Raw genomic sequence first — 27,311 nt, 5'->3', positions numbered from 1 at the left:
ATGATGAGACAGTCTCACAATGTTGCACAGACTCTAAGGCCCCCAGGGAGGAAACTCAAGTCGTGGTCACTGGGATGAGCTCAGTCGCTTCCTCTGCTGGTGTGTTCAGCATTTCAGCTCTCTGGCTGGGAGAGTCCTCTGGCATCTAGAAGCCTAGTGGGGAGTCATACCTGGTGTTCTGCTGAGATGTGTAGGGCAGGGGCATTAGAAATGGAAAGGAAGTTAGGGATATATTAATTTTTTTTTAAATTTATTTATTTATTTATTCATTCATTCATTTATTTATGGCTGTGTTGGGTCTTCGTTTCTGTGCGAGGGCTTTCTCTAGTTGCGGCGAGCGGGGGCCACTCTTCATTGCGGTGCGCGGGCCTCTCACTATCGCGGCTCTTGTTGCGGAGCACAGGCTCCAGACGCGCAGGCTCAGTAGTTGTGGCTCACGGGCCTAGTTGCTCCGCGGCATGTGGGATCTTCCCAGACCAGGGCTCGAACCCGTGTCCCCTGCATTGGCAGGCAGATTCTCAACCACTGCGCCACCAGGGAAGCCCGGATATATTAATTTAATGAACACTTGTGTGCTAGAGGAACAGGAGTGAATAAAACAAAAAAATCCCTGCCCTCGGAGCTTACTATTGGGGGAAACAGACATGATAAAGATGGAGTTGACAAAGCAAACTCATTAGAGAAGAACAAATATGTACTGAGCATCTGTGACACGTGACGCACTGGGAATGCAGCACTGAGCGAGACAGACCCAGTCTTCACCTTTTCCATGTATTCAGGCTGGGAGAAAGTCAGATACTTCATGAGTTGTTTGTTACACATCCATCCACTTAATTGCAGTTATGGTAAGTGCCTCAAAGAACAAGACTAGAGATCTGGGAAGGCCTCCCTGAACAAGTGATATGCTAAATTCTGAAGGGTAAGTAGAATTACCTAAGGGAGGAGAGACTGGACACTGTCTGAGGCAGAAGGGGTGGCATGTGCAAAGGTACTGAGGTAGGACTGTGGCAAGCTGGAGGAACGGAAAGTAGGCCTGTGTCTAGGGTGAGGAAGAGAGAGTGATGAAGGTAAGCTAGGCAGGGGTTAAGTCTTGGCAGATATTCAAACCCATGTTTAGGAACTTGGGCTTTATTTTAAGATGCAGGAAGATCAAAAAGTCACTAGAATTTTGAGAGGCTCTGGATGCCTGGGTAACTAATGGTAGTAGTGCTAACAGAGGGTAAGACTTCTCAAAGGAGAGCTAAACTTTGTGGGAAAGGTGGAGAGTTACAAACACATTGAGTGTGTGGAGGGAGGGCGACGTGGACGATCTCCCGGACATGCAGTGGGGTGTGGGTTCTGAGTTTGGGAGAGAGGCAGAGCCATAGGTGTTAACGAGAGAGTCAGCTACAGCTCTTCTTTGAATTAGACCATAAAAGGGGCAGCACAGCTGAGTGGAAAGAGCATAGACTGGGGAGTCAGACAGAACTGGGCTTAGATTTGAGCTTCTCTGCTTTGGTAGCTCTGTGACCCTGGGCAAGTTATTTAATTTCTGTGAAATGCAGTTTCCTTATCTGTGAAACGGGTATGACACTCTGACTTGCAGCGTGGGTCATTGTGCCAGTGTAGATGAAGTGGGATATGTAAGATGATTAACACATCTTACAGTGCTGGGCACATAGTACATTGCTCAGCAAATGCTAAACCCTGCAACTGCTATGATTACTGTTAACTGCCACAAAGTCAAAAGGTACTCACCATTCAGTAAACATTTATGGAGCTTTGTCATGTGTCAGACACTGGTGGAGGTATGAATATACAGCAGTAGACAAACAGTATCCCAGCTCCCATGGCATTTACATTCTAAGTTCAAGGAGTTATGAATAAAATAACCAGAGGAATATCAGACTGGTAAGTAGAGGCAAGGAATTAAAGTAGGGTCATGTGGGAGAGAATGACTGGGGGTTACTTTAGGTCCAGTAGTCAGGGGAGTTCTCCCTAGGGAGGTGGGGTTTGAGCTGAGATCTGATGAAGAGAAGGCAGGCCTGGGAGGAACTGGCAAAGAGCATTCCATCAGGGAGAGCCAACCTCCAAGACCCTGAGTGAGAACAAAGGTGGCGTGGTCTAGAAGCAGGAAGCTCATGATATACCGGCTGAGAGCATGGGCTTTGAACCCCAGCTCTGCCAGCTGCTAGTGGTGTGACCTTGGGCAAGTTACTTAGCCTGTCATGCTTCACTTTCAGCATCTCTAACATGGAAACCACCCTACCTCATATGTTTGTTGGGAGGATTACGTGAGATAACACATGAAAAGTGCTCAGTCCAGTGCACACAGTGAGAGCTCATTTTTTAAAAAATAGAGGATCAGCATAGCTTGAGTCTCATGAAAGAAGAGAAAGAGGGGTAGGAGATGAGGCCAGTGAAGAATAGAGACCACAGTAAGTTGTTGGGTTTTATTCAAAGTACAGCAGGAAACGATTGAAAGATTTTAAGCAGGGAGTGGCATGATCTGATTTAAAATATTAAAAGATCACTCTGGGGAATTCCCTGGTGGTCCAGTGATTGGGACTTGGTGCTTTCACTGCCGTGGGCCCAGGTTCGATCCCTGGCAGGGGAACTAAGATCCCACAAGGCAAAAAAAAAAAAAAAAAAAAAAAAAAAAAAAAAAATCACTCTGGCTGCTCTATGGAAAATGAATTACAGAGATTTTTTTTTCTTCTCCAAAAGGTCATGTCTTATCAGAGTGAACAGATGCACTTGTTTTGGGCAGAGTGAGCAGCCTTCTCCTTTGAGTTGCTCCCGGAAGCACAGCATTCTGTCACTGACTCAACAAACGTGTCCTGAGCACTTGCTCTTTGCCAGAAACTGTAATAAACACTGGGGATGCAGAGACAAGTAAGCTCAGTCCTTGTGGGGAGAGCCTGGCTTGATTCCTGGCTCCTCACGTGACAGCTGCTACTCATGTTATCATTTTTGTTGTATTTCTTACCCCTGCTCTTAGGAGCAGGTGGTAATGGATGAAGTGGAGCCAGATGTAATCAACTGTAATACAATGTGACAAATGCAATAACAGGGATGAAGGAGGGTAAGGGCCTTGAAGGGTGCTAGTAGTCAGGATTAACTCCCAAGAAAGAATGTGAAAGTAGAAGTTACTTAGATGGAAATGGGGGGATGTTTTTAAAGAACTGGCCCTAAAGTAGAAGGAGGTTGGGCAGAAATGCCTAAGACAAAGGAGGAATGACTTAGGAGAAGAGGGGAAGAGGACAAGGAAGGGGCTCAGCACAGGCAAGATTGTAGAGGTGTTGGTCATGGGTGCTTTAGCCTGGGGCCCCAGGGTAACCCTAATAGTATCAATCCTTCTGGAGGTCAATTTAGCAATAAATGATTAAATAATCAAAAAACTAAAAAAACCTTTGACTCAGCAATTTCACTTGGAAACTATTAAAGGTATGTGCAAACATTTACCTACAATGGAATACTATGCAGCTGTTAAAAATAGTTATCAAAGAATAATTATTGGTATAGAGAGATGTTTCAGAAATAGTAAATGAAAAAGGAAGGTTACAGAGCTATTTTACAGTGTGCTCCTTTTAAAAAAGTAAATGAAAATACATACATTTGTACACCAAAAACATGAACAAGAATGTTCATAGCGGTATTATTTTTAATAGTCCAAAAGAGAAAACAACCCAAATTTCTATCAGTGGCAGAATGGATAAACAATGGTATATTTATACAGTGGAATAGTCTACAGCAGTGAAGATGAATGAACTACAACTACATTCAACAATGCCCTTGATTCTTACTATCATAATGTTGGGAAAAAAAAGAAAACCCACAAAAGATTATGATTCTATTTATATAAAATTCAGCAGGCAAAGTTGATCTATGCTATTAGAAGTCAGAATAGTGTTTACTTTTTTTGGGTCTTTTTTTTTAATTGTGGGAAAATACCCATAACATAAAATTTATCATTTCAACCATTTTAAAGTGTGCAATTCCGTGGCATGCAATACATTCACAAAGTTGGGTAACCATTATCTCTCTCTAGTTCCAGAACTTCAAGCAGTACCTCTTAGGCAGTCACTCCCCATTCATCCCTCCCCCCCACCATGATGTTATTTTCCAAAAGGAGGGAATAATGCCTGGAGGGAACATAGTAGGGGGCTTCTGGATGTTGGTAAAGTTCTCTTTTTTTTAAAATCTAGGTGGGAGTTACACGGCTGTGTTCATGTTGTGAAAATTTATCTCGCTGTACACTTATAATTTACATACTTTTTGCATGTATATTATATCTAAGTACACATAGATAAATGTGGAGATATACTGTATATATATGAAATGCTAACAGCGATTTTTTTGCTAGGAGGTAAGATTATGAATCTAGTTTGTGTTTTGCTAACTTGTGTTTTCTAATTGCTCTTTATGGATATGTATTACTCTGGTAGTAAGTTTTTAAATTTAAAATATCTTAAAGGAAAATAACATTGTAATGCCTTTCAAGAGAAAATGTTCCTTACCATCAGAGGCACTGGGAGTGTCCCACCAAAACCTTGCCTGGTCACTATTTTGCCTGAGGGCTGATACTCCTTTATGTATCCATCACCCTGCATGGTTCTGGACCTGTCCTCTCTCCCTGGTGGATATGGAAGGGGTGTGTGTGGGAGACATGAGGGAGTGAGGAAGGGTGCTCCAGTTCTCCTCGGCCACTGAGTGGTTGTGCTCAGAGGACTCACTCCCTGCCAGGCTGGAATTAAACTTGAAATAAAAGCTGGGGAATTTGAAAAGAAAAGGTAGGGGTCAAGGTGAACAGGCTGCCCTGACTGACCTGAGAGGAGCATCAGGGAGTGACCAAGGGCTTCAAGCAAGCAAATGACTTTCCAGTCTATCAATACAGAGACAAGCAACCCCTCCAGAGAGAGATTTTCATAAGAGAAGACTTTCACAGCCTTCTTCAATCACCCAGCTTCCACCAAAAGATTGAAGTACTAAGTACTATCTACATGTAAAGCTCCCTGTCTCTCTCTTTCAGAAGTTTGAATGCCTTTTAGCCACCTTTGTCTTACTGGCTTTCTCATCTTTCCAATCTCAATTTTCATCTCCATCCCCTCCAGGCTCTCAGGCACTATGAACCTCTTTCTCCTCTGTGCTTCCAAAGCACCTTGTTTATACTCTACTAGAGCAGCCACCACATGGTGTAACAAGTCTTTGCCACCAAATTGTGATCTCCTTAATAGCTGGGACTAGGTCTTTTTGATCACTGCTTCAACACCCATACAGTAGATACCCAACAAACGTTGATCTGAATTACTGAAGGGGGTGTCTTCTTCCCATCTTGGACCCTTTTCCCAAGTGGAGTGACTATACACATTCCTTCCATTTTCCTTAGGGCTTTTATTCTCTACATCTTTTGTTGGTTCCAAGATTTCTTGAATTCTTAAGAGATGATTACATGTTTACACATGCACATGCCCTGGAGCTTGTCGTGCAGCTTTATGGCCACTTGCATGTGCATTATGGGGCCTGTAGTCATCCCACATCCTCTCCAGCTCTTTGCTGATACTTGTCTTGCTTTTCCTTCTCAATTCCAGGAAGTAAGTACATGTAAATAAATTGCTTTTGGCTGAGCTTTTAGAGAGGAATTTTCCTCTACATGTTAAAAGATTTCAGTCCTATACCAGCCCTTTTCCTTATTTGTTGAGCGCTCACAATACGCCAGACACTGTGCTGGTTCATGATCTAGCAGGATAGACAGCCACCACCTTAGACTGATTTATTTACTCATTGATCATCCTCTGGAAACATGTAGCAGGGCACCTGACCTAATCTTTGGTCAGGCATAGCTTCCTTGAGGAACTGACGTTTCTGCCACGTGTACAAAGTAAAGTAGAAAGTGGTTGAGGGGAAATGGGTGATAAAAGAATCAAGGAAACTACAAGTTTAAAAGGCCCTGAAGTGTGGAGGTTGGGAGGATCTTAAAGAGATTGCCAAGAGGAGTGTGGGGCTGGGGATAGTGGCCCAGAGGAGGTTGAAGAAGTGGGCAGAGATGGAATAAGACAGTGCCTTGATGTATGATAAGGCTGCTTTAGTCAGGAATCTTTTGGTTGAAAATGACAAAAATCCCCCTAAGAAAAAAGGGAAACATTTATTGGCTCAGAAGTTAAAAGTTCAGGGCTTTCAAGATCAAAGATGTCATTGAGTTTTGACACCTCTCTCTGTCTCTGTCTCATCTTTGCTTTCCTTTGTGTTAGCTTCATTCTTGGGCTGGCCTCTGTGAAATCATCCTCTGATCCCCCCTTGTCACACAGAAGCCAAAGACTGGAGAGGAAGGGAGTGTGGGTGAGAAAGACTAATTGATAAGGGCCATTTACCTTTCCACTCTTGAAGGTCACCTTCTTTTCAGGAGATGTCCACATGTCCCCACCTCAGATCCCCTGGGGGAGGGCAGGAAGCTTGGCCTTCTACGTTGGTAGAGAAGGAAACAGGTGAGGGGATCCTGTTTCCAGACTCCAAAACTGTTTGCTTTCTTAAAATAGCAAACCTACAGCCCCCTGTCTCTTTCTCTAAGGGCCTAAAATGCATTTTCTTGGCTGCATCCTCAGCCTTCCCTGGAAGCAGGATCATTTGGGCTTGGTAAGAGAAAAGAAAGAAGGTGGGAACTCCAGAAACTCCTTCCGACTCCCACCCCCTCATTCTGGCCCTCGGTCCCCGGTGCTTAGTGGGTCCTGACCTATTTGTCTTACTCGCGCTTTCTTCCGGAGCCTTTTCAGACCCCTCCAGGGTCCTGTCCCAACTCAGGGGCTTCAGAACTCCTCCACTGTCCGGTGAGCCGCCCTTCTTCCGCCTCACGCACACCCTAACTAAGCAGGACCAGCAGAAGAATACCCAACCCAGGGACCCCTTTTATTCTGAGCTCTGGCGCTTCCGCCTCCGGGGCGGAGACTCCTCCCCCTCACCGTCCCAATTGTATTCCCTGGAAGAGCAGCCGGAAAAGCCTCCTCCTGCTCAGACCGGGATAAACGAGAAGCTGGTTCCTTCTCGCAACCAGCTCTTTGAGCCCTGGGAAGCGCCGTGACGGTCGGCACTGCAGCACCAAAGGCTGCGAGCACAACCTGGGCTCAGCGCCAGCTGGTCGCGGGCGGTGCGGGAGCGGCTTCAGCACCACGGACAGCGCCCCGCCCGCGGCCCTGCGGCCTGCGGCGCGCTTCGGCAGCTTTAGGCGAGCCGGCGAGCTATGCCAGAGGCATGGCCTGGCGCTCGGGCCCCATGGCGCTGCTCCTCAGCTTTGGCCTCCTCGGGCTGTGCTCAGGTAAGGACAAGTCGCCGCGCTCATTCTCACTCAGTCTCGAAGGTGTACGGGAGGGATCCCTAAGGCGGGGAGTCTGTTAGGGGTTAGGGGAGAGACCCCCGGGACCGCAGGGAGTACCTGGGAGACAGAACTGGGAGGAGGACATACCCGAAGTGATGCTGGGAAGAGAGGGCAACCTGGGCAGGGGTGGTGGAGAGGGTGTGGGCACAGACAGGAAGGAGGGAGGGGATCTCCCCAGGCTATCTGGGGTGGAAGGAAGGGGAGAGTCTGATTGCAGCTGAGATGCCATTTGACTTCTTGTGAAACATTCTCTCAAGAAAATCTACCTGGTTCAGTACCCTCCCTTGGCTCTCCATCATTTTCTGTCCCTCATATTGGACCCCTGATTTTGCTCACTCCAAAGGGGCAAGGCAGGAGGGGGAAAGAAGCAACTTCTCAACTCTTTTGTAGGGTGGACAGGAGACTCGGAAGGGAAGAAGCTCTGCCAGGCGGAGGGCCAGGGAGGAATCTCTGAGGGGGTGGGGTGCATTCGTGCATGGTTGCAGAAGGAGATAGAGTGTGTGGTGGGGCAGGTACAAAGGGAATATACAACTAGATGAGCTTTCCATACCTGCCTACAATCTCATGAGAGGTGGGCTCCTGTAGGTGCGCAACTTGGGACTAAATATATGCCCTGACCCAGAGCTCAGGCAGCCCAACTATTCTACTCCAACCCAGTACCTTTGGGGGGAGGGGGTCACAGCCAGTCACATGTAGAGGCACATAATGTTACTTGCACACATAGATGGGCACTGACTGAGGAGAAAGGCTGTATGGTGGGACATGAATAACTGTTCCCCTTTCACCACCCTCCAGAACCTTCCTTGAATTGTAGGTATCTTCTAGGGGAAGCCATGGAGACAGAAATTTCAATTATTTTGAAACCACCCTCTGAGACCTTGCAGGAAGAGCAGGGTCTCCACTAATCCTTGCAGAATGGGTTCTTAGTGGGGGATTGTGGGGGGCTGTCTGGGCTCCTTGGTCAGTGATCTCAGAGAGGAACTTCTCTATGAGGGGCCTCCATGGGGTAACCTAAGCATTTTGCTATATCCTTAAGGATGGGGCTGTGGGAAGCTACAGCCTCCTGTTTGGGCCTAGGTTGTACCACTTGTCTAGGGAGAGTGGGATCCTGGGTGGGACCTCCTTGCCTATGTACTTACCTCTTGCCCTCCACCCACACTACCCAGGAGTCTGTGGTACAGACACAGAGGAGCGGCTGGTGGAGCATCTCCTGGATCCCTCCCGCTACAATAAGCTTATCCGCCCGGCCACCAATGGCTCTGAGCTGGTGACGGTACAGCTCATGGTATCACTGGCCCAGCTCATCAGTGTGGTGAGTGAAGGTCCCAAACTCTCTGCCCAGCTACTGAAGTCAGTATAGCCAGAATGTGTTTGTGCTTATTCTTCTGGAGTTCCCAAGGCTTGGGGAGGTGGGGGAAGGAACCTGGGTGGTGTAGTGGGACCACAGGCTTGAGGGGTGGGGGTGGGGCACTTCTCAGCGGCTTCTCTTCTTCCCTGCAGCATGAGCGGGAGCAGATCATGACCACCAACGTCTGGCTGACCCAGGTTAGCACTCTTCCTGTCCACACCCCTGGGCTTCTCATTCATCCTTTTTTTTTTTTTTTTTTTGGAGGTGGGGCGCATGTGCTTTTCCCTCTTTAATGTCCTCAAGAGAGGCAGAAATTTATAGACTTTGGAGTCCTAAATAACTGGATTTGAATTTTGGTTCTTCTACTCACAGCTCTGTAACTTTGAATATGTTAAACTCTGCAAGATCCATTTTCTCATTTGTAAAACGTAAATTCTAATATCTTGGCTTGGCTATGCAAATTAAATGAGAAGACACTTTTGCTGGGCAGAGAAGTCACTGTGGGGATGCAATGACTTTTCAAAACTTCCTCAAGCCAGATAGGCCTCCTCTTGTCCCTGTCCTTGACCTTGAGCCCCTCCCAGGGCAGAGGTTGGTGCTGCCTCCCTCTCTCCCTTTCCCAGGAGTGGGAGGATTATCGCCTCACCTGGAAGCCTGAGGAATTTGACAACATGAAGAAAGTTCGGCTCCCTTCCAAACACATCTGGCTCCCAGATGTGGTCTTATACAACAAGTAGGTGACCCTGGAGGGATGGGAAGGCTGGAGGAGACCATGGGAGTACTCAGGTCTTGGGGAAAGTAAATTAGCTCATGCTGGGGGACAGAGGGACTTTTCATTGGCAAAGACAAGTCACTACCCAGACAGACAGACCCAAACCAGTGAGGTATAATGTGGACAGCCAAGGTAACTTGGTCCATGGCCAGCTCCCTCTCAGCCAATTAGGACTCCCAGTGTTTGGAGCTGCAGTGGCATAAAAACGAGTATCGACAGCCCCCAGTGCCTAAACTGATTCAATAGGCTTTCCAAGAGGATTGGGGAGGGTCAAAGAACTTGGAGATCCCAGTTTCTCCTGCAGGTTCCAGCCCCTCTCCTGCAATAATCCCTCTTATCTCGAAGACCCAAAGCCACTAGTCCATAGCCACTAGGGACCGTCTCCTCCTCCCACCTGCCCCTGTCCCTCTCCATTGGTTGGGGCTCCTCACTCTGGCCTCCCTGGCTCCCCTAACTTCTCCACCTTCATGTGGAGCAACCAGCTTACAGAATGCATGACAAGTGGCAGATGTGCCTCCCCTCTTCATCACCCTCTTCTGTCTCTGAGGCCTTCTGACCAGGACACCTCTTCTCCTCACCAACCCACCCAGATCCCCTTCTTGCTCAATTCCTGCTCCTCCTCCCTGTACCCCTGGATGGTTACCCTCTTCCCATATATCCCTTTGGCTTTCCTCTCTTCCCACTCAGGGCTGGGTTGATGGGTGGGGTGGAGGAATGCTTAGGCCAGGGCTGACTGTGCTCATCCCTTGGCAGTGCTGACGGCATGTACGAGGTGTCCTTCTATTCCAATGCCGTGGTCTCCTATGATGGCAGCATCTTCTGGCTGCCGCCTGCCATCTACAAGAGTGCGTGCAAGATCGAAGTAAAGCACTTCCCATTTGACCAGCAGAACTGCACCATGAAGTTCCGCTCGTGGACCTACGACCGCACCGAGATTGACCTGGTGCTCAAGAGTGACGTGGCCAGCCTGGACGACTTCACGCCCAGTGGCGAGTGGGACATTGTTGCGCTGCCGGGCCGGCGCAACGAGAACCCGGACGACTCCACTTATGTGGACATCACGTACGACTTCATCATCCGCCGCAAGCCACTCTTCTACACCATCAATCTCATCATCCCCTGCGTGCTTATCACCTCACTAGCCATCCTTGTCTTCTACCTGCCATCTGACTGCGGCGAGAAGATGACGCTGTGCATCTCCGTGCTGCTGGCGCTCACCGTCTTCCTGCTGCTCATCTCCAAGATCGTGCCGCCCACCTCCCTCGATGTGCCGCTTGTAGGCAAGTACCTCATGTTCACCATGGTGCTAGTCACCTTCTCCATCGTCACCAGCGTGTGCGTGCTCAACGTGCACCACCGCTCACCCACCACGCACACCATGGCTCCCTGGGTCAAGGTCATCTTCCTGGAGAAGCTGCCCACGCTGCTCTTCATGCAGCAGCCGCGCCACCGCTGCGCCCGCCAACGCCTGCGCCTGCGGCGGTGCCAGCGCGGGCTGGAGGGAGCCGGCGCCCTCTTCTTCCGCGAAGCCCTGGGGGCAGACTCCTGCACGTGCTTCGTCAACCGCGCGTCTGTCCAGGGCTTGGCTGGGGCCTTCGGCTCGGAGCCGGCGCCGGCAGCCGGCCCCGGGCGCTCCGGCGGGCAGTGTGGCTGCGGCCTCTGGGAGGCGGTGGACGGCGTGCGCTTCATCGCGGACCACATGCGGAGCGAGGACGACGACCAGAGCGTGAGTGAGGCGCGGGGACTCGGGCGTGGGATGCGGGCTGCAGGGCCCTCGGTACCTGCGCAGACAGACACCGAGGCGCTAACGGGAGTGCAGGATGTGGGCAGTGAGAGTCCGGCCGGGGCCTGTGGGCCTGGGCGCTGGCGTGGCCTCTTCTCTGACTTCCGGGAGGCGGCACCGCCTAAGTTGTAGTTGGTACAGGATGACCTTGCGGCTTCCTGAGGACTAGTATCCAGAGTGAAATGCCTCAGCTGGGGCATCGTGAGTGTCGTTAGTGTTGGGAGGGTGGCCAGGAAGTGGAGGAGGCCCTTCTGGGTTTGCAGCTGGCCCGTGGCTCTGACCCCAGACACCCTCTCTGCCGCTTGTACTCCCAAGCCCATGTTGTTAACCTGCAGCTCTTAGCACAAATGGAGATGCCCTTCGTGTGCCCCGCGTCGGGGGGCAATATTGAGGGCAGTAGAAAGTGTGTATGGGAGGGGTGGGGGTGGTTAAGAGGTTCCACCAGCTGCTGGGAAGAGCACAGAGTCCCAAATCAATATCCTTTTCCTGCTCTTCTGGGTCCTCAGGGGATGCCCTTGTGAAATATTTACGGAGGTGGGGGCAGGTGGAGGCGAGGGTTTTTAAGACCCACCCTGAGCTTTCTGCACACTGGGATCTTTCTGCAGTGACTCCCAGAAGGGGAACACTGAGCCAGGGGATGGGGGGGAAGATGATGGGTTGACTTCCCCCCACTTTGGGCTGTGGCTGGCCCCATCTGGCAATCAGTCTTTGGGTACCTGGCTGGTTGCAGGCTGTGGCTCAGCTGTTGCTCTGGTGACTGGCCATGTTTCCACTGGATTGCAGCCATTCCGGCTTGGGGGATGAGAAGGGTGGGCTCCTGCACTACCGGTTTTTTTTTTTGGTGGGGGGATGCTTCAGAGCCTGGTATTTCTATTCCCTGGGAGGGCAGGAGCTGAGGCTTGAGCTAAGGAGCAAGTTATGGTCCTGAAGGAAGAAGAGAGGGACCAAGTCATGAGGAAATGGGGCGGGAGCCTCAGAGGTGGCTGAGGCCAAGTGGGAGATGCTGGTGGTGAATGCAGGGGGTTGACCGGCTGCGTCACTGCCTCCGCCTCCCCCACTGCAGTCCACTCATGTAATGTGCATTTACTGAGTTAGGTGATGAGGATGCAATGACCTACTTGGATGCTTCACAGGCATCTCAAACTTAACATGTCCAAAACTGAGTGCTTAATCTACATCCCCACCACCAACTTGCTCCTCCTCCAATCTCCCCATCTTTTAGTAAATGACATCACCATCCACCCAATGGTTTAGACCAAAAACCTGCAGTCATCCTTGACTCCTCTCTTTCTTACGTCCCCCACCATCCAAATCATCAGAAGTCCTGTCCTATGGAACCAACCTCCAAAGTGATTTTCAGCTTCCTTCTTTATTCACCATCTCCATGCTGCCTCCCTGGCTGTAGGCCTCTATCAGCTCTTGCTGGACCAGGGCAGAGACTCCTAATGGTCTCCCTGATTCAGTTCTTGTGCTTCTCCATCCAAACACTCAATGTCTCCTGCTCACTTTGTGCCATCTCTCCCCTGCTCAGGTCACTGGCTTATCTGCTCAACTGTTCTAAGCCAGCTAAGCTCTTTCTTAACTCAGGACCTTTGCACATATTGGTCCCCCTGTTTGGAATGCCCTTCTTTTTTTCCTTTTAAAAATTATTATTACTATTATTAATTTTTGCACTACTGTTTGAGAGTAAGTTGTGGACATAGTGATCCTTTATCCCAAATACCTCAGCTTTTCTCTCCTAAGAACAGAGATATTGTCTTGCATAACCCAGGCTCAGTGATGAAATTCAGGAAATTTAGCATCAATACAATACCTTTATCTGATATAAAGTCCATACTAACATTTTTTCAGTTGTCTCAGTAATGTCCTTTGTAGCATCTCCCCCACTTCAATCCAGGATCTTGAATTCCACTTAGTTGTTCCGTCTCTTTAGTTTCCATCAATCTGGAACGGTTCCTCAGCTTTGTCTTTCATGGCATAAACATTTTTGAAGGGTACAGACCAATCGAAGATCCCTCGGTTTGGGTTTGTCTGATTGTTTCTGATTGTTTCAGCTGGCTCCTTCTCACTTATCAGATCTTAGCTTAAGGTGTCACCTCCTCAAGGAGGCCTCCCCAGATCACACCCTGAATTATATCTCCCCCTCCATTTCTCTATCCTTTGTTTCCATATAAGCACCCACCAATGTGTAATTATTTCATTTTTACTAATTTTGTGTCCATCTCCCTCAGTAGACTGTAAACTGCAGGATGTGTTTGTCTTGCTCTCAGTCACATCCCCAGTGCCTAGCATGGTGCCAGGTACATAGGAGGCACAAGGGTGACACGAATGAGTCATTATTCAGCTGCTGACTAAAGGAAGGTGCACAGTGCCTCTTCCCATCCCCCCGGCTGGCTGGGCTACAGATGAACACGTGTACAAAGGTCCAGACTCAGGCCGGAGTGGAGCAGCTCTGAGTGGAGGCCAGGCCTCCTGCAGGCCCTGTGATTGGCTCCCAAACCCACAGAGGTTATTTTCTTCTGGACGGGTTTGTTTACACCTGAGATCTAGTCCTCACCCTCTGGGGCTGTTGGATGGGGCTCCCCAGGCAGTCATATAAGGAGTGAGGCCTGCAGAGGCAGCCATTCATTCACTAATTCAACACCCGTTTACTGGAACCCTGTGTTTGAGATGCTGGGATTACAAAGATGAATCAAATTGGGTCCCTGTAGTTTAGGAGCTCATAGCTTAAGTGGCGGGAGGCGGGCGGGGAGGAAGGAGGGGACAGGCATACAAATTGAAATGACAATACAGTGCAGTAAAAATACCGTGATTGATAGAGACGTGTACACAGTGCTGAGGGAACCCAGAGGAAACAGTGGTTCATTCTCATCAGGGGGATCATGGAAGCCTTCATAGAAGAGGTGACATTTGATTTAGGCTTTGAAGGCTGTGTAGGAGTTCACAGGTAGAGATAAGGAGGACTGGAATTCTAGACCAAAAGGAAACCCAAAGGCACAGAGACCTGAGAGGACAGACTGGAGTTTGGTAAGGCTGGGTCAGAGGCTGGAAGATAGGTGGTTGGCTCATATTTGTCATGGGTGGGTCTTGATTTTAGACTTGGGAGTTTGGGTGGCTGCTGAAGGCAGTGGGGCCACTGGAGGCTTTTAAGCAGGCAAGACTGGGGCCATGCTTTGGAAAGGTCACTCTGGGGTCGTGGAGTGAGAGGAGTGATGTGTGGTGGAAGCTGCTTCTACCTGATCCACTCCCCTCCTGTATCATGTGATTGATACCTGGGTCTCCTTCCTCTCCTCTGTCCAGGTGAGTGAGGACTGGAAGTATGTCGCCATGGTGATCGACCGTCTGTTCCTTTGGATCTTTGTCTTCGTCTGTGTCTTTGGCACCATCGGCATGTTCCTGCAGCCTCTCTTCCAGAACTACACCACTGCCACCTTCCTCCACGCAGACAACTCGGCTCCCAGCTCCAAGTGAGGCCCTCCCCAGCTCCATGCTCCTTCACCCCTCTGTTGTACAGTAGTTTTGGGTCGAGGAGGGATGAGTGAGCTACCAGAAAGAGGGGCGCTGCCCCCACAGACCCATCTTTTCACTTCACCTGGAGCCCGCCCCCCCGCCAGCGCCAACCTGGAGGCTGGACCAGCTGCGTCGTGTCCTGGCTGCTCTCTTCCTCCTCTTGTACCAACCCAGGCAGTAGTGCTGCTGGTTGAGCATGAAGGCTGAGAAGTGGAGGATGGAGTGGTTGGAGCCTTCCACCCTGAGGAAAGTGTGATGGGGAAGGGGACAAGAAGGGGACAGAATCATCGGCTGCCTCCAAGTCATGGGAAAAGGGAGGAGCACGGGGGCGAGACAGGGGCTCCGACTCTGTGCTGGGCTGGCCTGACACAATGGCAGCTCAGAAGGGAGGAGCAAGGGGAGAGAGGCCTGGGTGTGACCTGATGTCTGTCCCTGCTTAAGTGGACAGCAGCTAGCTGGGTGGGCCTCACGGCAGGCAGGGGTTCCTGCCCAGAGGTTAGCCTGGAGCTGAGGTCGGCATCCTGAGCGAGGCTTCCAGCCCAGTCCCACAGCCCCTTGCTTCTAAGGGGCCCAGAGCTCAGGCCCAGGTCCCCTTCTCCCAGTGAAGATTCTCCCTAGACTTCCTTTCTTGCTCAGGCCAGGGTGTGGGGGGCAAGGCTGGGTATTAGGGGAGCCTCAGAGTTCTGAATCTTTGGGTGACCTGCTTGGAGCTTAAGGGCCAAATTCTTGAACTGTGTGAGTTCAAGTTCACAGGCTGTTCCTCGGCCGCAATTTGAACTGACTGGTCATTGGAAGGACGTTAGCTTTAAGCAGACCCAGCCCTCTTGCCCGCAGCAGAGCAGGCCGGGCAGGAGAGGGCTGCCTGTGGAGGCCAGCCCAGCAGGGTGTGAGTGGCCAGAACTCCGCCACATCAGCATGGCTCCTGCCCCCCTACTTCTGTTCCTGGCTCCATCCTTCCTGCTCTGGCTCCTCCTCTTCCCCCGCCCAACCAAACCTGAGCAGGGTTGAAGCAGAACTTCGGAAGGACAGGTCTGCTACTGCCGGTCTGCACAGCGGACTGTACACAGCCCAGCCTTCGGCTTCCTGTCCTGTGGGTCCCTGGAGGGTGTATCCCGACGCTGCTCCCAGGGGCCAGCTGGAGGCCACCTTGCCTGTTAGCCCAGGAAACAGACCTCTTCAGGGATCACCTGCCCTGGCCCCCGCCACGTGACTGGCTCTGATCTGTGGTCCCAGCCTGGGCTCAGTGCTTGGCCAGCGGGGTCACAGAGGCGTCCGTCTGCCAAGCGCACCTGAGGGGCCTGCCCGACACACCGTGCTATTCTCTGGAGCCTGGCTGGACGCCTGCTTCTGCAGGCACCTCGGAGGTGGGGAGACAGCACAGGCGCAGAGCGCTGGACAGGGAGCACAGTCTGAATTCTGGTCCCCGCTCTGCCACTTACTCTCAGCCATCCTGAGCAAGTCTGGCTAGGCCTCAGCTTCCTCATCTATAAATCGGGGATAGTAAGGCCCTCTTCGTGGGGTTGTTGTGAGGCAGGAGTGATGTTTGTGAAAAAGCCCAGGGCTGTACCTGGCGTAGAGTAGATGCTTCGTGAATGTCAAGTCTGAGAGGTGGTCAGAGTCGACGGGTATGGGCTCACCTGCCTTGTCATGTCACTCTTCCTTCCAGACCCGCCCATACCCTGGAGCAGATAGCCCCCAGAAACAGGGATGGGGTCTGGGGGAGCTGGAGCCGGAGAGGAGCAACACAGGGAATGCTGGGGTGAGCCTAACAGGTGGGCTGCCCTCTGGAGCCTCTTCAGCAAAGGTTCGTTCCATTCCCGGACTAAGCTCAGGCTCCGGCCTCCCTTCTGGATCGGCTCCTCCTGACACAGGTGTGTGCCAAGGCCCCCAGGTGATCTGGTCCCGTACTGGCTGTGGAGGAACGCCACTGGGACATGAAGCCAGCAGCTGTGAGAGATGTGCCTCAGCACATTTCCCCACCTGCCGGAATGCGCTGGCAGACATCTCTTCTGGGGGGTGAGTGTCTCGGCACCATGGAGACGCCCTTCTTCTAGAACAGCAAATAGAGAGTTGCCTGTATTATGGCTGGACCCACCTCGGACTCATAGCCCTGAGGAAACATCCCGGAACCTGGAACAGCTAATGAAAAGGAACCCTCCCTCTGAAGGGTAGGTGCTGGCCTGAGGCCCTCCTGCCCAGCTCTCCCGGGTTCCTCACCAGGGTCTAGGCTGCTAGGGAGGCCCCATCAGCTGTTGCTGTGGCTGGACTTGCTTTCAGTACTTCCTGCAATTGGCTGTTGTCCAAGGAAGTCACCAGACAGTGCCAGAGGGGCTGCTGGAGAGCAGCTTGTCCAACTCCTCGCCACGGCCCCCCCGACACACGGGGAAGTGGAGGCCCAGAGGTTGTTTGCTGGCTGACCTTGTGCAAGCACTTAACTCTCAACTTGCTCATCCTCATCTGTGACATGGGGGTGACAGCTGGCCGAGGGCTACAGCAAGGATGGGAGGGATTGATGGAAGGGGTTAACCGGGCAGGGTCCCTGGGGCAGTACCATTCCCTCCATCTCTGGGTGCAGCCCCTAGGGGACCACGCCAGTGGGGAGGAGGGGAGGACGGGTGGAGGAAAGAGGGCTCAGGCACGGTGTTACCACGTGTCAGTACAGACTTTGACCCCTCAAGGGCATTGGGAAGCTTTGGAGAACCAGTCTCTTCTACTCTTGGGTCCTCCGTCCTCTTCTCTTGGTGTTGTCAGGGAAGCCTCTTGGCCCCTTCCATGGGGTGGGGCAGGGCATCTCTGGAGAGAATGGGGTACCCAACTGAGCTCCAGGCCAGGACTGAAGGCCCCAGATCTGAAGAGGGAGGGAGACATACTGGATTGGCACCCAAGCAAGGTGGGCTTGGGAGAGGGCAGTGAGGAAACAGTTGGGATCATCTCCATCCGAGATGAGAAGGCCACAGGCCATCTGAGAACCACTTTTTGTTTGAAAAAGAGGGTATGAGAGACTGCTTCTGACGGCTGGAACTGCGGCAGGAGGAAGGCAGTCTCCTGGCAGTGAGGTGTCTAATAACTGGAACAGCTGGTACCAAGTTATTGCAGATTTAAAAGCAAACAAGACACGGGCAGCCCCCAGCTGGCATTTCTGTGGAGGAAGGCTATCTGTGCAGAAAGGGCAAGGTCATTTCCCTCTAAGGAAACAGGGAGGATGTGGGGCTTTGACTCCTGTTCTGCTTCTCCTCCCAATCCCAATATTAGCTGCTGTGCACAGTGGCCTGCTCTGGGCCAGTTGCTTCAGATACACTGTCTTTACCCCTCACTGTCCTGCAGGGAAGGGGCCCCTGTTGACAGAAGAAAAATGAGGCACAGAGAGACCAGGAGATAGCTGGTGAGTAGTGCTGGACCTGAAACCCAACACTGATCCCGGAGTCCACGCTCTCTGTGGCCTTTGAGGCAGGGAGGACAGCTCCTTGGGAGGGAAGTGAGGGGCATTCAGTGTCTTCTCTGAATTCTCTCCCCACTCAGTTCCAGCCGTCACCCTCTGCTTGTAGGCAGAGTTGGGCTGGCGTCACAGCATCCCTCACAAGCCAACTGGTGCTGGCCAGTCGCCCACCCAGACTAGACAGAGAATAAGCAGCCACCCTTCAGTATTCATCCCAACAGGTCTCAGAGGTCAGTGTGACAGTCACATGGTTCCTAAGGGACTGTCGGTCTAGGAATCATTAGAACACCTCACTCACCCACCCGCAGTGCCCCCATCTCTCCCACACTGGCCTCGGCTGCCCCCGTCTGTGCTCCTGGAATATTTGCACTGACCTAGCCCACTCCAGGCCAGACTCATTAGGAACTCAAGATTCTCATAAAGAAAGTTGTTTCCAAAGACGTCTTATCTCTCTGTTACATCTGGGGGGCGGAGGTGGGGACGGGGGCTGGGGGGTGGGGAAATCCTCTCGGGCCAGGGTTGGTGAATAAGGGAAGAAGGGAGAATACTGGGGAAACTGGACTCATGAGAGGTTAAACACATTGCAAGAATCTAAAGAAAAGATCAGTGGTAAAATCAATGATTGTGATTTGTGGCCTGACAAGTCCATTCATCAGATGGAAAAGATAGGGCCAAATGGCTGGGCCTAGAGTAGACAGAGCCCAGAAATAGCTCCTGGGGAGGCCCTTTGTAAAGAAGGGGCCCTGGAGGACAGGGCAGAGGTGAGGCCCGGTCTCCTGGAGGGATGGCCGGGGACTCCTCTCACAGCCCCTGCACTCTGAGAAGTCAGGGCTGTCTGTGTGGAAGACACTCCTGCTCCTGGAACATGGGTTTGACCCAGGCCCACATCCTGGAAGCAGTATTAAATGGTGGGCCCCTGAGACGAAATGTAGGGTGAACAGCAACTGAAATGCTGAGCTGAAGAAAACCCCTCTTGTGCTCCCGTGGGGTAGCCTTGCTTCCCAGCCCACCCAGAGCTGGGTGGCAGGAGGACAGTCTTACGTCATGCACTCACTGTAGGTATGGAAGAAACGGTCCATTTTCTACAAAGCCTGGATACTACATTTCCCTCCAGGTGGGACCAGATGCCTGAGACCAGAGAGGACAGAGATGTTCGAGGCTCCAGGTACCTCACGGTAGGCGGAGACATTGTCCTTCACTGTCAAAACTGTCCAGCTCACCAGGTACTGTATTTCAACAGACTGTGACCGACACCCATGCAGAGTTCTGGCCCTTATTTAATGTGCCCCCCAAACATGTAGCTGGCCCTCCTGGCCTCAGTTGTTCCATCTGTATAGTGGATGAAGAGGGAGGTTTCATTGCGACTTAGGAAGCCTCACTGTCAAATATTTCGTGTCCTCTGGTATGGTATTTTTACAAGATCAAGGAAGAGTCTTGTAGAAATCCTGGACTAAACTGCAATCTGGAAAGTGGTGCATTCTCTTTGAAATCAAGATGGAGAAATATTCTGGATGCCATCTATGAAGTAAAAAGCAAATGGCCTGTCTCCTAAGACTGCAGCCAAGCCAGTTCTGGTCCAGGCTGCAACTTGCACCTCCCTGCAGGCAAAACAGCTGCGAGTGGAAGGCTGTAGAAACCCCTCAAGGAGAGCTGGAGTTGCATATGTGATTTGTGATGTGGTCTCAAGGGATGCTTTCCTACTCTGGGCCTTGAAATCTTGCGCAGCAAGTCTCTGGGGACAAAATGTTTGGTGGTCGGAACTGATGGGGAAGGGGGGCTGTGGACCTGGGCAAGTAATTAAAGGTTGTCTGATGTACTCCAACACACCAGACACAAACCCACCTCCCAGGCAGGCCCTTTGAAATGGCTCCTCTCTGCTGACTGAGGGAGACCCTCTCCTCAGGTTCTGTGTCAGATGCAGCTGGTGCTGTTGCCAGAAATCCCAGGACCATGGCTCCCTCTGTCCCCACTTTCTCACCCCGCAAGAAACCAAGACTTAAGGTTTTCTAACAATTAAGATTCTTCTTTTTATTTATGAGGAATGTATATTGTTAGTCACTTTTACCAAGGGACACATAAAAGTGGAATCATAAAACTGACTGCACCCATCGTGGCACCCAAGTCTACGCTTGGGCTCTTCCCCACTCTGCTCTTGGAGTCACTACCAAGACCCCAAAAACCAGCAAAATCCCTTCAACGTGAGTAAAGGAAATAGCTTGAAGCAGCGACAGTTTTTACAAGTGATTATTCAAAGAATGCACAATAGCCACAGTTCAGACAAATCAACTACAAAGATCATTAAAAAAAAAAGAAAAAGCTGGGGAGAAGGTCTTGCTTACTAAAAACAAAGATTGGACGAAAAAGTGAAGAGAACACTCTAGGTGGGAGTTCTGCCTCTGTCCCATGTGACTCAGAGGGGCAGGGGTGGGCGCGGCCGCGCAGGGCCTGACACAGGCTTGTTTCCAGCAGATGCATGGGTACAGGGAAGCCTTGCTCTCTCCCTACAGCAGAAACTGAATACTGTTAAGTTCGCTAGACAAGATCTTGGGGCAAGCAGGGGCTCTGACCTTTTGAGAGCGCCCGTGCTCCCGGTTAAAGAAGAGGCAGCCGAGTCTGAGCTCTGCAGGAGATTCCAATGCCCAAGACGGTCCACAGGGGCCGAACATGCCGAGGAATCAGTAGGTGATACCCTCCAGCCTGAAGAACTAGGGAGATGAGCTGCCTCCTGGGGCAGGACTGATTTTGTGTGCCATCAGGAGATTCACAGGACTGGGGGGCAGGCCTCTTCCACCCCAGAAGACAGGCACTGTTTCCCTCCTAGTTCCTTGGGACACTTTGGTGTTCTGCAAAGGTATCCTTAATGTATTTAAAGACTTACGTTTTCTCACTTTGGTCAAAAGTACAGAGAGAACGGTAGCCACAAGAATAAATGTGTGGATGCGGATGTATCCACTGCTGAAGAGGTGGGACAGACAGGGGGTTAACTAGTCGGTAGCTTGTGGGGTGTGGGGGAGGATGGAAAATCATCTGAGGGCACTGGCTCGGCATGTTCACAGATAATGATAGAGGAATCATCCAGAGGAAAGAGGCAGGCTCAGGCCTGGAGGTGGCAGGGCCTCTGTACTTTCCTTGAGCATGTCTGGCTGGCTTAGGCCCAGAGCCAGACTCCACAGAGAGTCGAAGGCTCTGACAAGAGTCCACAGTACCTTGAGGGATAGACCAAGGGTCCCATCTCACAGAGTTTTAGGACAACCTGCCCTTTCACCTAGAACTACTGTTGAATGTCAACCCTATAAAGATTCCCTAGCAGGCAGGGAGACCTCAGGTCTGTGACCCGCCCACAAACAACCTTCTGAAGCTATCAGGCAAAACAAAAGCACTTGGTTAATCAATGGAAAATGACATCTGACTTTTAAATCTGTGCAATTACAGGTTATCTGTAGCTGTTAGGAATCAACATTTACGGCATTCTTTTTAAAACTCTCAATTTACCCATGATTTAGTCACCTTCCCTTGGTGTCACTGTCATAAGAAACATGCTGGGTGGAACAGTGATCTGACCCAACATGATTTTTTGCCCTTATTCCTGCTAGGTCCTGATTATCTGAGCAGAGATGATTTACCCTCTAGGATTTATCCTGGGTTTTTTTCCTACCAGTTGGTTGGGGTCTATGGCGCTACTTCCCCCATTGGTAGGACAAATTCCTAGCAATGCTTTAGGAGGGACAGCTGGGAGCTTGGCAACATTCCAAGATATGTCTGCTTCCCCAGGAAGTGGTCTGTGTCACCCCTGCAGGGCAGACTTTCCCTATTGCTCGGGCAATTCCTTTAGCCCCGTCTGGCTGGTCCCAGCCTTCCCTGCCACCTGGGGAAGGGAGGCACTTCCCAAGCAGCAGCCTTCCCTGCCTCTTGGCCCTCCCAAGGCAGCTCAAGTGCACAATCCGAAGAGCACTGAGCGTTGTCTGCAGATTCTGATCACGCTTGGCACGGGTAACAAGCTGACTGCCGTTTTAAACTCCTGCCCTTACAAATGTTTCACCAAATTCTTTAAGTTCACCTCTTTACCCTCTTGGAGGAAAAGGTAAAACTTAATGATCATGAAGAAGGAATCTCAGAAGGGGAGGAGGGGAAGCAGAGGGGCCTCAGAATCCACAAATGAAAAATCATCAGTCCCTGGCATGATTCACACTGTTGACTGGAACCTAATCGAGACCACAAGAGGTCAGTGTAGCAAACACAAAGGGAACGGAAACAGGAAAAAACGAAGAAGGAAGAGGAAGTGGGCGCAACGAAGGAACAACCCCTTCTCTCTGCCGTTAGGTCTCTACCCTCTGCTTGGGAAAAGAGAAGGGGGATGGCTAGACCTGGCCTAGTAATCCCAAAGAAAGCAGGAAAAACAGGAACCCAAAGTTCTCAGTGTTACCAATTGTGGTTCCATTTAAAAACAAAACAAAACAAAACAAAACAAAAAAAAGGAAACCAAAAACCAAAAACCCTTGACCAATGTGATGAGGAATGCTACGACCTCTCTCTCTCACCCCAGTGTGAAACACCCTGACCCATCAGTCACCGGATCACACTACACTGGGCAGAGGTAAAAATTCTTCTCCTCCTGGGGTTTGCTTATCCAGTTCCCGTAGCCCATGTCCTTCAGACTTTTTTTGAAGTAGTTCTTGGCTATCTCGTAGTCACGGGCAGCTCTCTTGGCCTCACCATAGGAGAGTCTAAGTAGATCCCTGCGGTACCGGAAGGAGCAGAGCTTCTTGAACAGAAGGAAAATGTTCTTTTTGGAGACCCGGGATAATTCATTCCGTGGCCTGGAGAAACGAAAGCACTCACTGTTCACCTGGGATGGAATAGGTGGAGACACTGGTGGGGGGGTGGCGCATGGGTGCGTGTGGCAGCTTTTAAGCTCCGGTGTTTGGCAACATGACACCCCCTTGGGGCTCAGGCCAGGACGCCTGGCTCTGCTTTTGCTGTGCTCTCCCAGCTCCTTACCCATCCACGGTGCCTCTGGTCCCATCTAGGATCTCTAGGTCATAGCCGTCAGCCAAACACCAGTTGACGCTTGTCTCCTTGGTCTTCCCGGATTGCCTCTTGGAATCGTATACACTGACTCGGCCAACCTAGGAATTCCAGGAGTGATGGGAGAAAGATGGAAACCTTTCAGGAAAAAGCTTCTGAAGCAGGGACTCAAGACTCACAGGAAAGAGGGAGTTGTGGGGTCATGATCTTTCCCCCTTATCTAGGATTCTGTTTGGCTAAGACTCAGACGTACTAACTCCACCTCAATTCAAATGAATTCCAGCCTAAAAGAAGGACAGCCCTTGGCATTCAAGAGGAGGAAAGGGTAAGTTCTGGGGAAATGAACTAAGGCTCCCCTTGCCCACACTGTACATTTTTGCTCTGCTGATAGGATTACTTGAAAAGGAGAAAACGTCAAGGGAAAAATGGATGGGGTTATAGCACCTTGGGGTGGTTGACAATGAAGGGATGTCGGAGTCCATCCTCAAACGCACTCCCATCTCTTGTCACACGACAGCAAATGGCACGGGTCAGATGCCCTTGGCTGAAAAGGTAACCTGGGTACAAAAAAGAAATGCACACACCTGTGTTTGCACCAAATGCTGTGAAGCGGCAGAGGCATGTGGGGAGTGTGAGGGTACAGACAGAGTTGTCAAGACAGAGAATCAACTCCCTACTTAGGAAGCACCTTCTAACTGTGGCTGCCCAGGATATACAGGGATCATCAAACATTTAAGCACAATACATAAGGTTCCAGGTAAGGCCAAGGGCTGAGGCGAGCAAGGAAACTCAGACACTGCAGTTTTAAGCTGCTGTGTTTTTTTAACTCATCTTAAAAAGACTTGGCTGGCATGTCGTTACCTAGGCTCACTGCCTAAACCAATCTTCCCATCACAGCAGACCAGACACTCAGAATCAATCATTAACCACTGAATCGAGCACACTTTGAAAAGGGGAGACACCATGTTAGCACCTGGTAACGAAGCATGCGGTTTGCTGGGATTTGGGCACCAAAATGATAGTCCAGTTTCAGCTCTGAAGACAGGTCCTTACCCAGTGTGACGGACTTGAGATACACAGGCTGCAGGAAGTGGGTCAACAGCGCCCCCTGCAGGCCGAGCACGTTCCAACGCAGGATCTTGTCACTACAGGACATGGTTCGGAGTCTCTCCCCCAGCCGAATGCCATCCCACGTGGGCACAATGTCACTGGACTCCACTGGGATTGTGCCTTCTCCTGGATGAGAGACTTGGGTCAGACCCGCAGAGGCCCTTGGACCGAGCCCCTCCCTGGCGTGGTGTTTCTGCTCCTTAGACTTGGGCCAGAGGCTACTCACTCATTCGTTCTTCATATATTTCGTAGCACCTACTATGTGCTGGGCACTAGGCTTGGTGCTGGGAAACAATGGTGAGCAAAACCAAGTAAGATCTTGCCTTCCTAGAACGTTTATGGGGGTGAGGGGATAGAAAGGGAACGGAGCAGACACTAAACACGTAAGTCAACACACATAAGAATTCTAGATGGTTCTGAGGGAGCTATGATGGAGGACAGCCAGGGGAACCTCCTGGGATAGGACTGTCAGGCGGGCTGAGACACGAAGGAGGAGAAGGAACAGCTGAGAAAGAGTGTTTCAGACACAGAGAAGAGCAAAAGCAAAGGCCCTGAGGCAGCAGGGGGTTTAGTTGTTGAGAGAGCTGACAAAGAGCCAGTGTGGCTGAAGCACAGGTGAGTGGCACGTTTTGCTTTTATGTGAAGTGTGGTGGGAAACCACTATAGGATGGTGGGCTTTTTGTTTTTAGTGAGCTTTACTGAGATATAATTCACCCATTTAAAGCATATACTTCAATAATTTTTAGTATATTCACGGAGTTGTGCAACCATCACCACGGTCAATTTTAGAACATGTCATCACCCCCAAAAGAAACCTCCTATCCGTTAGAAGTCAGTACTTCATTCCTTCTTATGGACAAATAATATCCTATTGTATGGATAGAACTCATTTTGTTTATCCATTCATCAGTTGATGGACCCTGGGGTTGTCTCCACTTTTGGGCTATTATGAACAATGTTCCTATGAACGTTCCTGTATTAGTCTTTGTGTGGATATATGTTTTCATTTCTCTTGGGGATGTTCCTAGGAGTGAGTTGCTGGGTCATATGGTAGCTCTGTGTTTACACTTTAGGGTTTTGAGCAGGGAAGTGACATGATCTATGTTTGAGGGTCACTCTGATAACTGTAGAAGGATGGCCTGAAGGGAATAGGAGTGGATGTGAGGAGACAGTAGGAGACATTAGAGGACAGTGGAGGAGGGGGAGCTGGCAGACATGGTGGAGAATCAGCAGCCAACTAGTCAGGAGGGGACCCGGGCACTTGGCGTTCTCCTGTCAACACCTCAGGCTTGGTTCTGCATCATTTTATTTCCATTTTCTCCAACCTTCCCTGAGGTGATCCCATCCATTTCCATGGCTATAAAGATCAACCATAGGAGGATGACTCCCAAACTTTTATTTCCAGCCATTTCTCTCCTCTGAGCTCTAAGTGCGTACTTCTGCCTCCTATTTGATTTGGAGATCTCCCCAGCTACCTAATTCAAAATGGAATCTTGATCTTCCTACAGATCTTCTCTGACCTACATCTTCCCTCTCCCTGCAAACAAGACCCTGGTACCTCAGCAACTAATGGCAAAAACCTGGCAGTTGTGCCCTGGCTCTGTGACGGGCCTGGGGCTTCGCAGAGCCTTTTTGTGGGAGAGGGAGGACGTGTCACTCACCGTTCTCTACCTTGGTGCGGAGCTTGCCTTGCTTGGGATTCTCAAAAACAGGGTAGTGGCGGGAGTCTGTGCTCTCCACAGCACGGTCGCTGCAGGACTTGTCAAAGAGGGCACCATCGCCACATGGGGCCGTGCTGCAATACAGGGGCATCTGTTAAAACCCACCTGTGCAGATATATCTCTCCAGTTTCCTGGGGCTCAAGAACAGCTCGATGTGGGAGACACAAGGGTTTTTTCTGAAGCCTACTACAGGCTACTGGAGTGGGTAGAAGCACATGTGAGTCACTCTACACTGGGGCGTGGACCTCAAACAGAGTCAAGTGTGGCCCATCGAACAAGCTCTGATTTACGGACCAGGAGAGCATTCAGACACCCAGCTCTGGAAGCCTGGCAGGGCTGGCTCTGGTGGCCACAGAGACTGTACAGACCTGATATAGAGATGGAACGACACAGTCTTTTTTATTTGGAGCTTTTCTCCTCCCTTAGCAGGCTCAAATATACTATCCTTCGCAGTCTGGGGGTTGTACTTCATTAACTCGCTGTAGAGAAACCTACAAGAAAAAAGTCTGGTTAAGAAGACTGATTCTGGGAACAGCAGTTGCTTCTATAATCTGATCCCAAGCAAGGACAAGCCTTAACAGCGCAGACCTTTCAGGGTTTCTCAGGTTGAAAGAGTTGGTAGGAAATTCTCCATGGGAGACCTCAGCATTTCTTAAAGCTAAGTTAGCCTTTCAGGTCAGTTCCATTTCTGCCAAGAGCTTCTCACTCTGGCAGCTGCAGGGATTCTAGGGCAGAACAAACTGATTCAAGGACTATAGGGGCTGTTGCTTCTCTCCCTTCATAAATTAAAGAAAAGGTGAACTGGAGGGGAAAGCTGGCAGGGCAATGGGTTTGTTTGTAGGTCCTCAAATGGAGATGGAAGGCTTCCTCATCCCTACAGCACTGAAGATCAAGAGGTCATTGTGTGCTTTTAAAAAAGGGCTTGAAGCAGAGTTAGCAGAAAAAGAGCTCTTAAACAGCAGGCTGAGTAGGGGCATGCAGCTGGGTCACAGAAGGGACTGATTCTGTAAGACAGGTTCAAATGGACAGGTGAGGCAAAGGCTGACACTGCAGGGTCGAGGACCTGCCCGTCAGGTGGGTGTCAGAGCCGCCACGCCCTGCGATCTCACTCACCTGATGAAGCCTCTCCGGGAGATGATCTCTGCGTGGCAGTCATTGACGGTTTCTCCCTTTAGGCTTAGAGAATCTCCTTTCACACAGCGATTCCCTGGGAAGGCAGTTAAAGCAAATGTGAAATTTCCAAAGGAAAATGATGATG

At 50.7% G+C, this 27,311-nt stretch overlaps 2 protein-coding genes across 10 annotated transcripts in view; one reads left to right on the top strand and one right to left on the bottom strand.

Moving 5' to 3' along the window:
- Positions 1-7,224: 7,224 nt before the first annotated feature.
- Positions 7,225-14,722, top strand: CHRNB2 (cholinergic receptor nicotinic beta 2 subunit). The gene is made up of 6 exons (XM_061185951.1): positions 7,225-7,288; positions 8,515-8,660; positions 8,849-8,893; positions 9,320-9,429; positions 10,222-11,194; positions 14,552-14,722. Exons 1-6 carry the CDS (start codon positions 7,225-7,227, stop codon positions 14,720-14,722), a joined length of 1,509 nt encoding a protein of 502 aa, XP_061041934.1.
- A 5,477-nt stretch (positions 14,723-20,199) lies between these two features.
- The window catches only part of ADAR (adenosine deaminase RNA specific), a 40,785-nt gene continuing 33,673 nt past the window's right edge, over positions 20,200-27,311 (bottom strand). For all 9 annotated transcript variants that reach the window (XM_061183388.1, XM_061183392.1, XM_061183391.1 and 6 more), the window contains 7 exons: positions 27,167-27,260; positions 26,422-26,544; positions 25,994-26,127; positions 24,276-24,458; positions 23,667-23,779; positions 23,196-23,323; positions 20,200-23,014 (listed from right to left, as the gene is read on the bottom strand). In XM_061183388.1, coding sequence (XP_061039371.1) covers positions 22,777-23,014; positions 23,196-23,323; positions 23,667-23,779; positions 24,276-24,458; positions 25,994-26,127; positions 26,422-26,544; positions 27,167-27,260 — 1,013 coding nt within the window. In that variant the 3' untranslated portion in view covers positions 20,200-22,776. The remainder of the gene's footprint in view (positions 23,015-23,195; positions 23,324-23,666; positions 23,780-24,275; positions 24,459-25,993; positions 26,128-26,421; positions 26,545-27,166; positions 27,261-27,311) is intronic.

The sequence above is a fragment of the Eubalaena glacialis genome, chromosome 3 (genome assembly GCF_028564815.1).
Source record: "Eubalaena glacialis isolate mEubGla1 chromosome 3, mEubGla1.1.hap2.+ XY, whole genome shotgun sequence".
NCBI lineage: Eukaryota > Metazoa > Chordata > Mammalia > Artiodactyla > Balaenidae > Eubalaena > Eubalaena glacialis.
The sequence above is the reverse complement of the archived record's forward strand: the minus strand, read 5'-3'. Positions and strand labels throughout refer to the sequence as shown.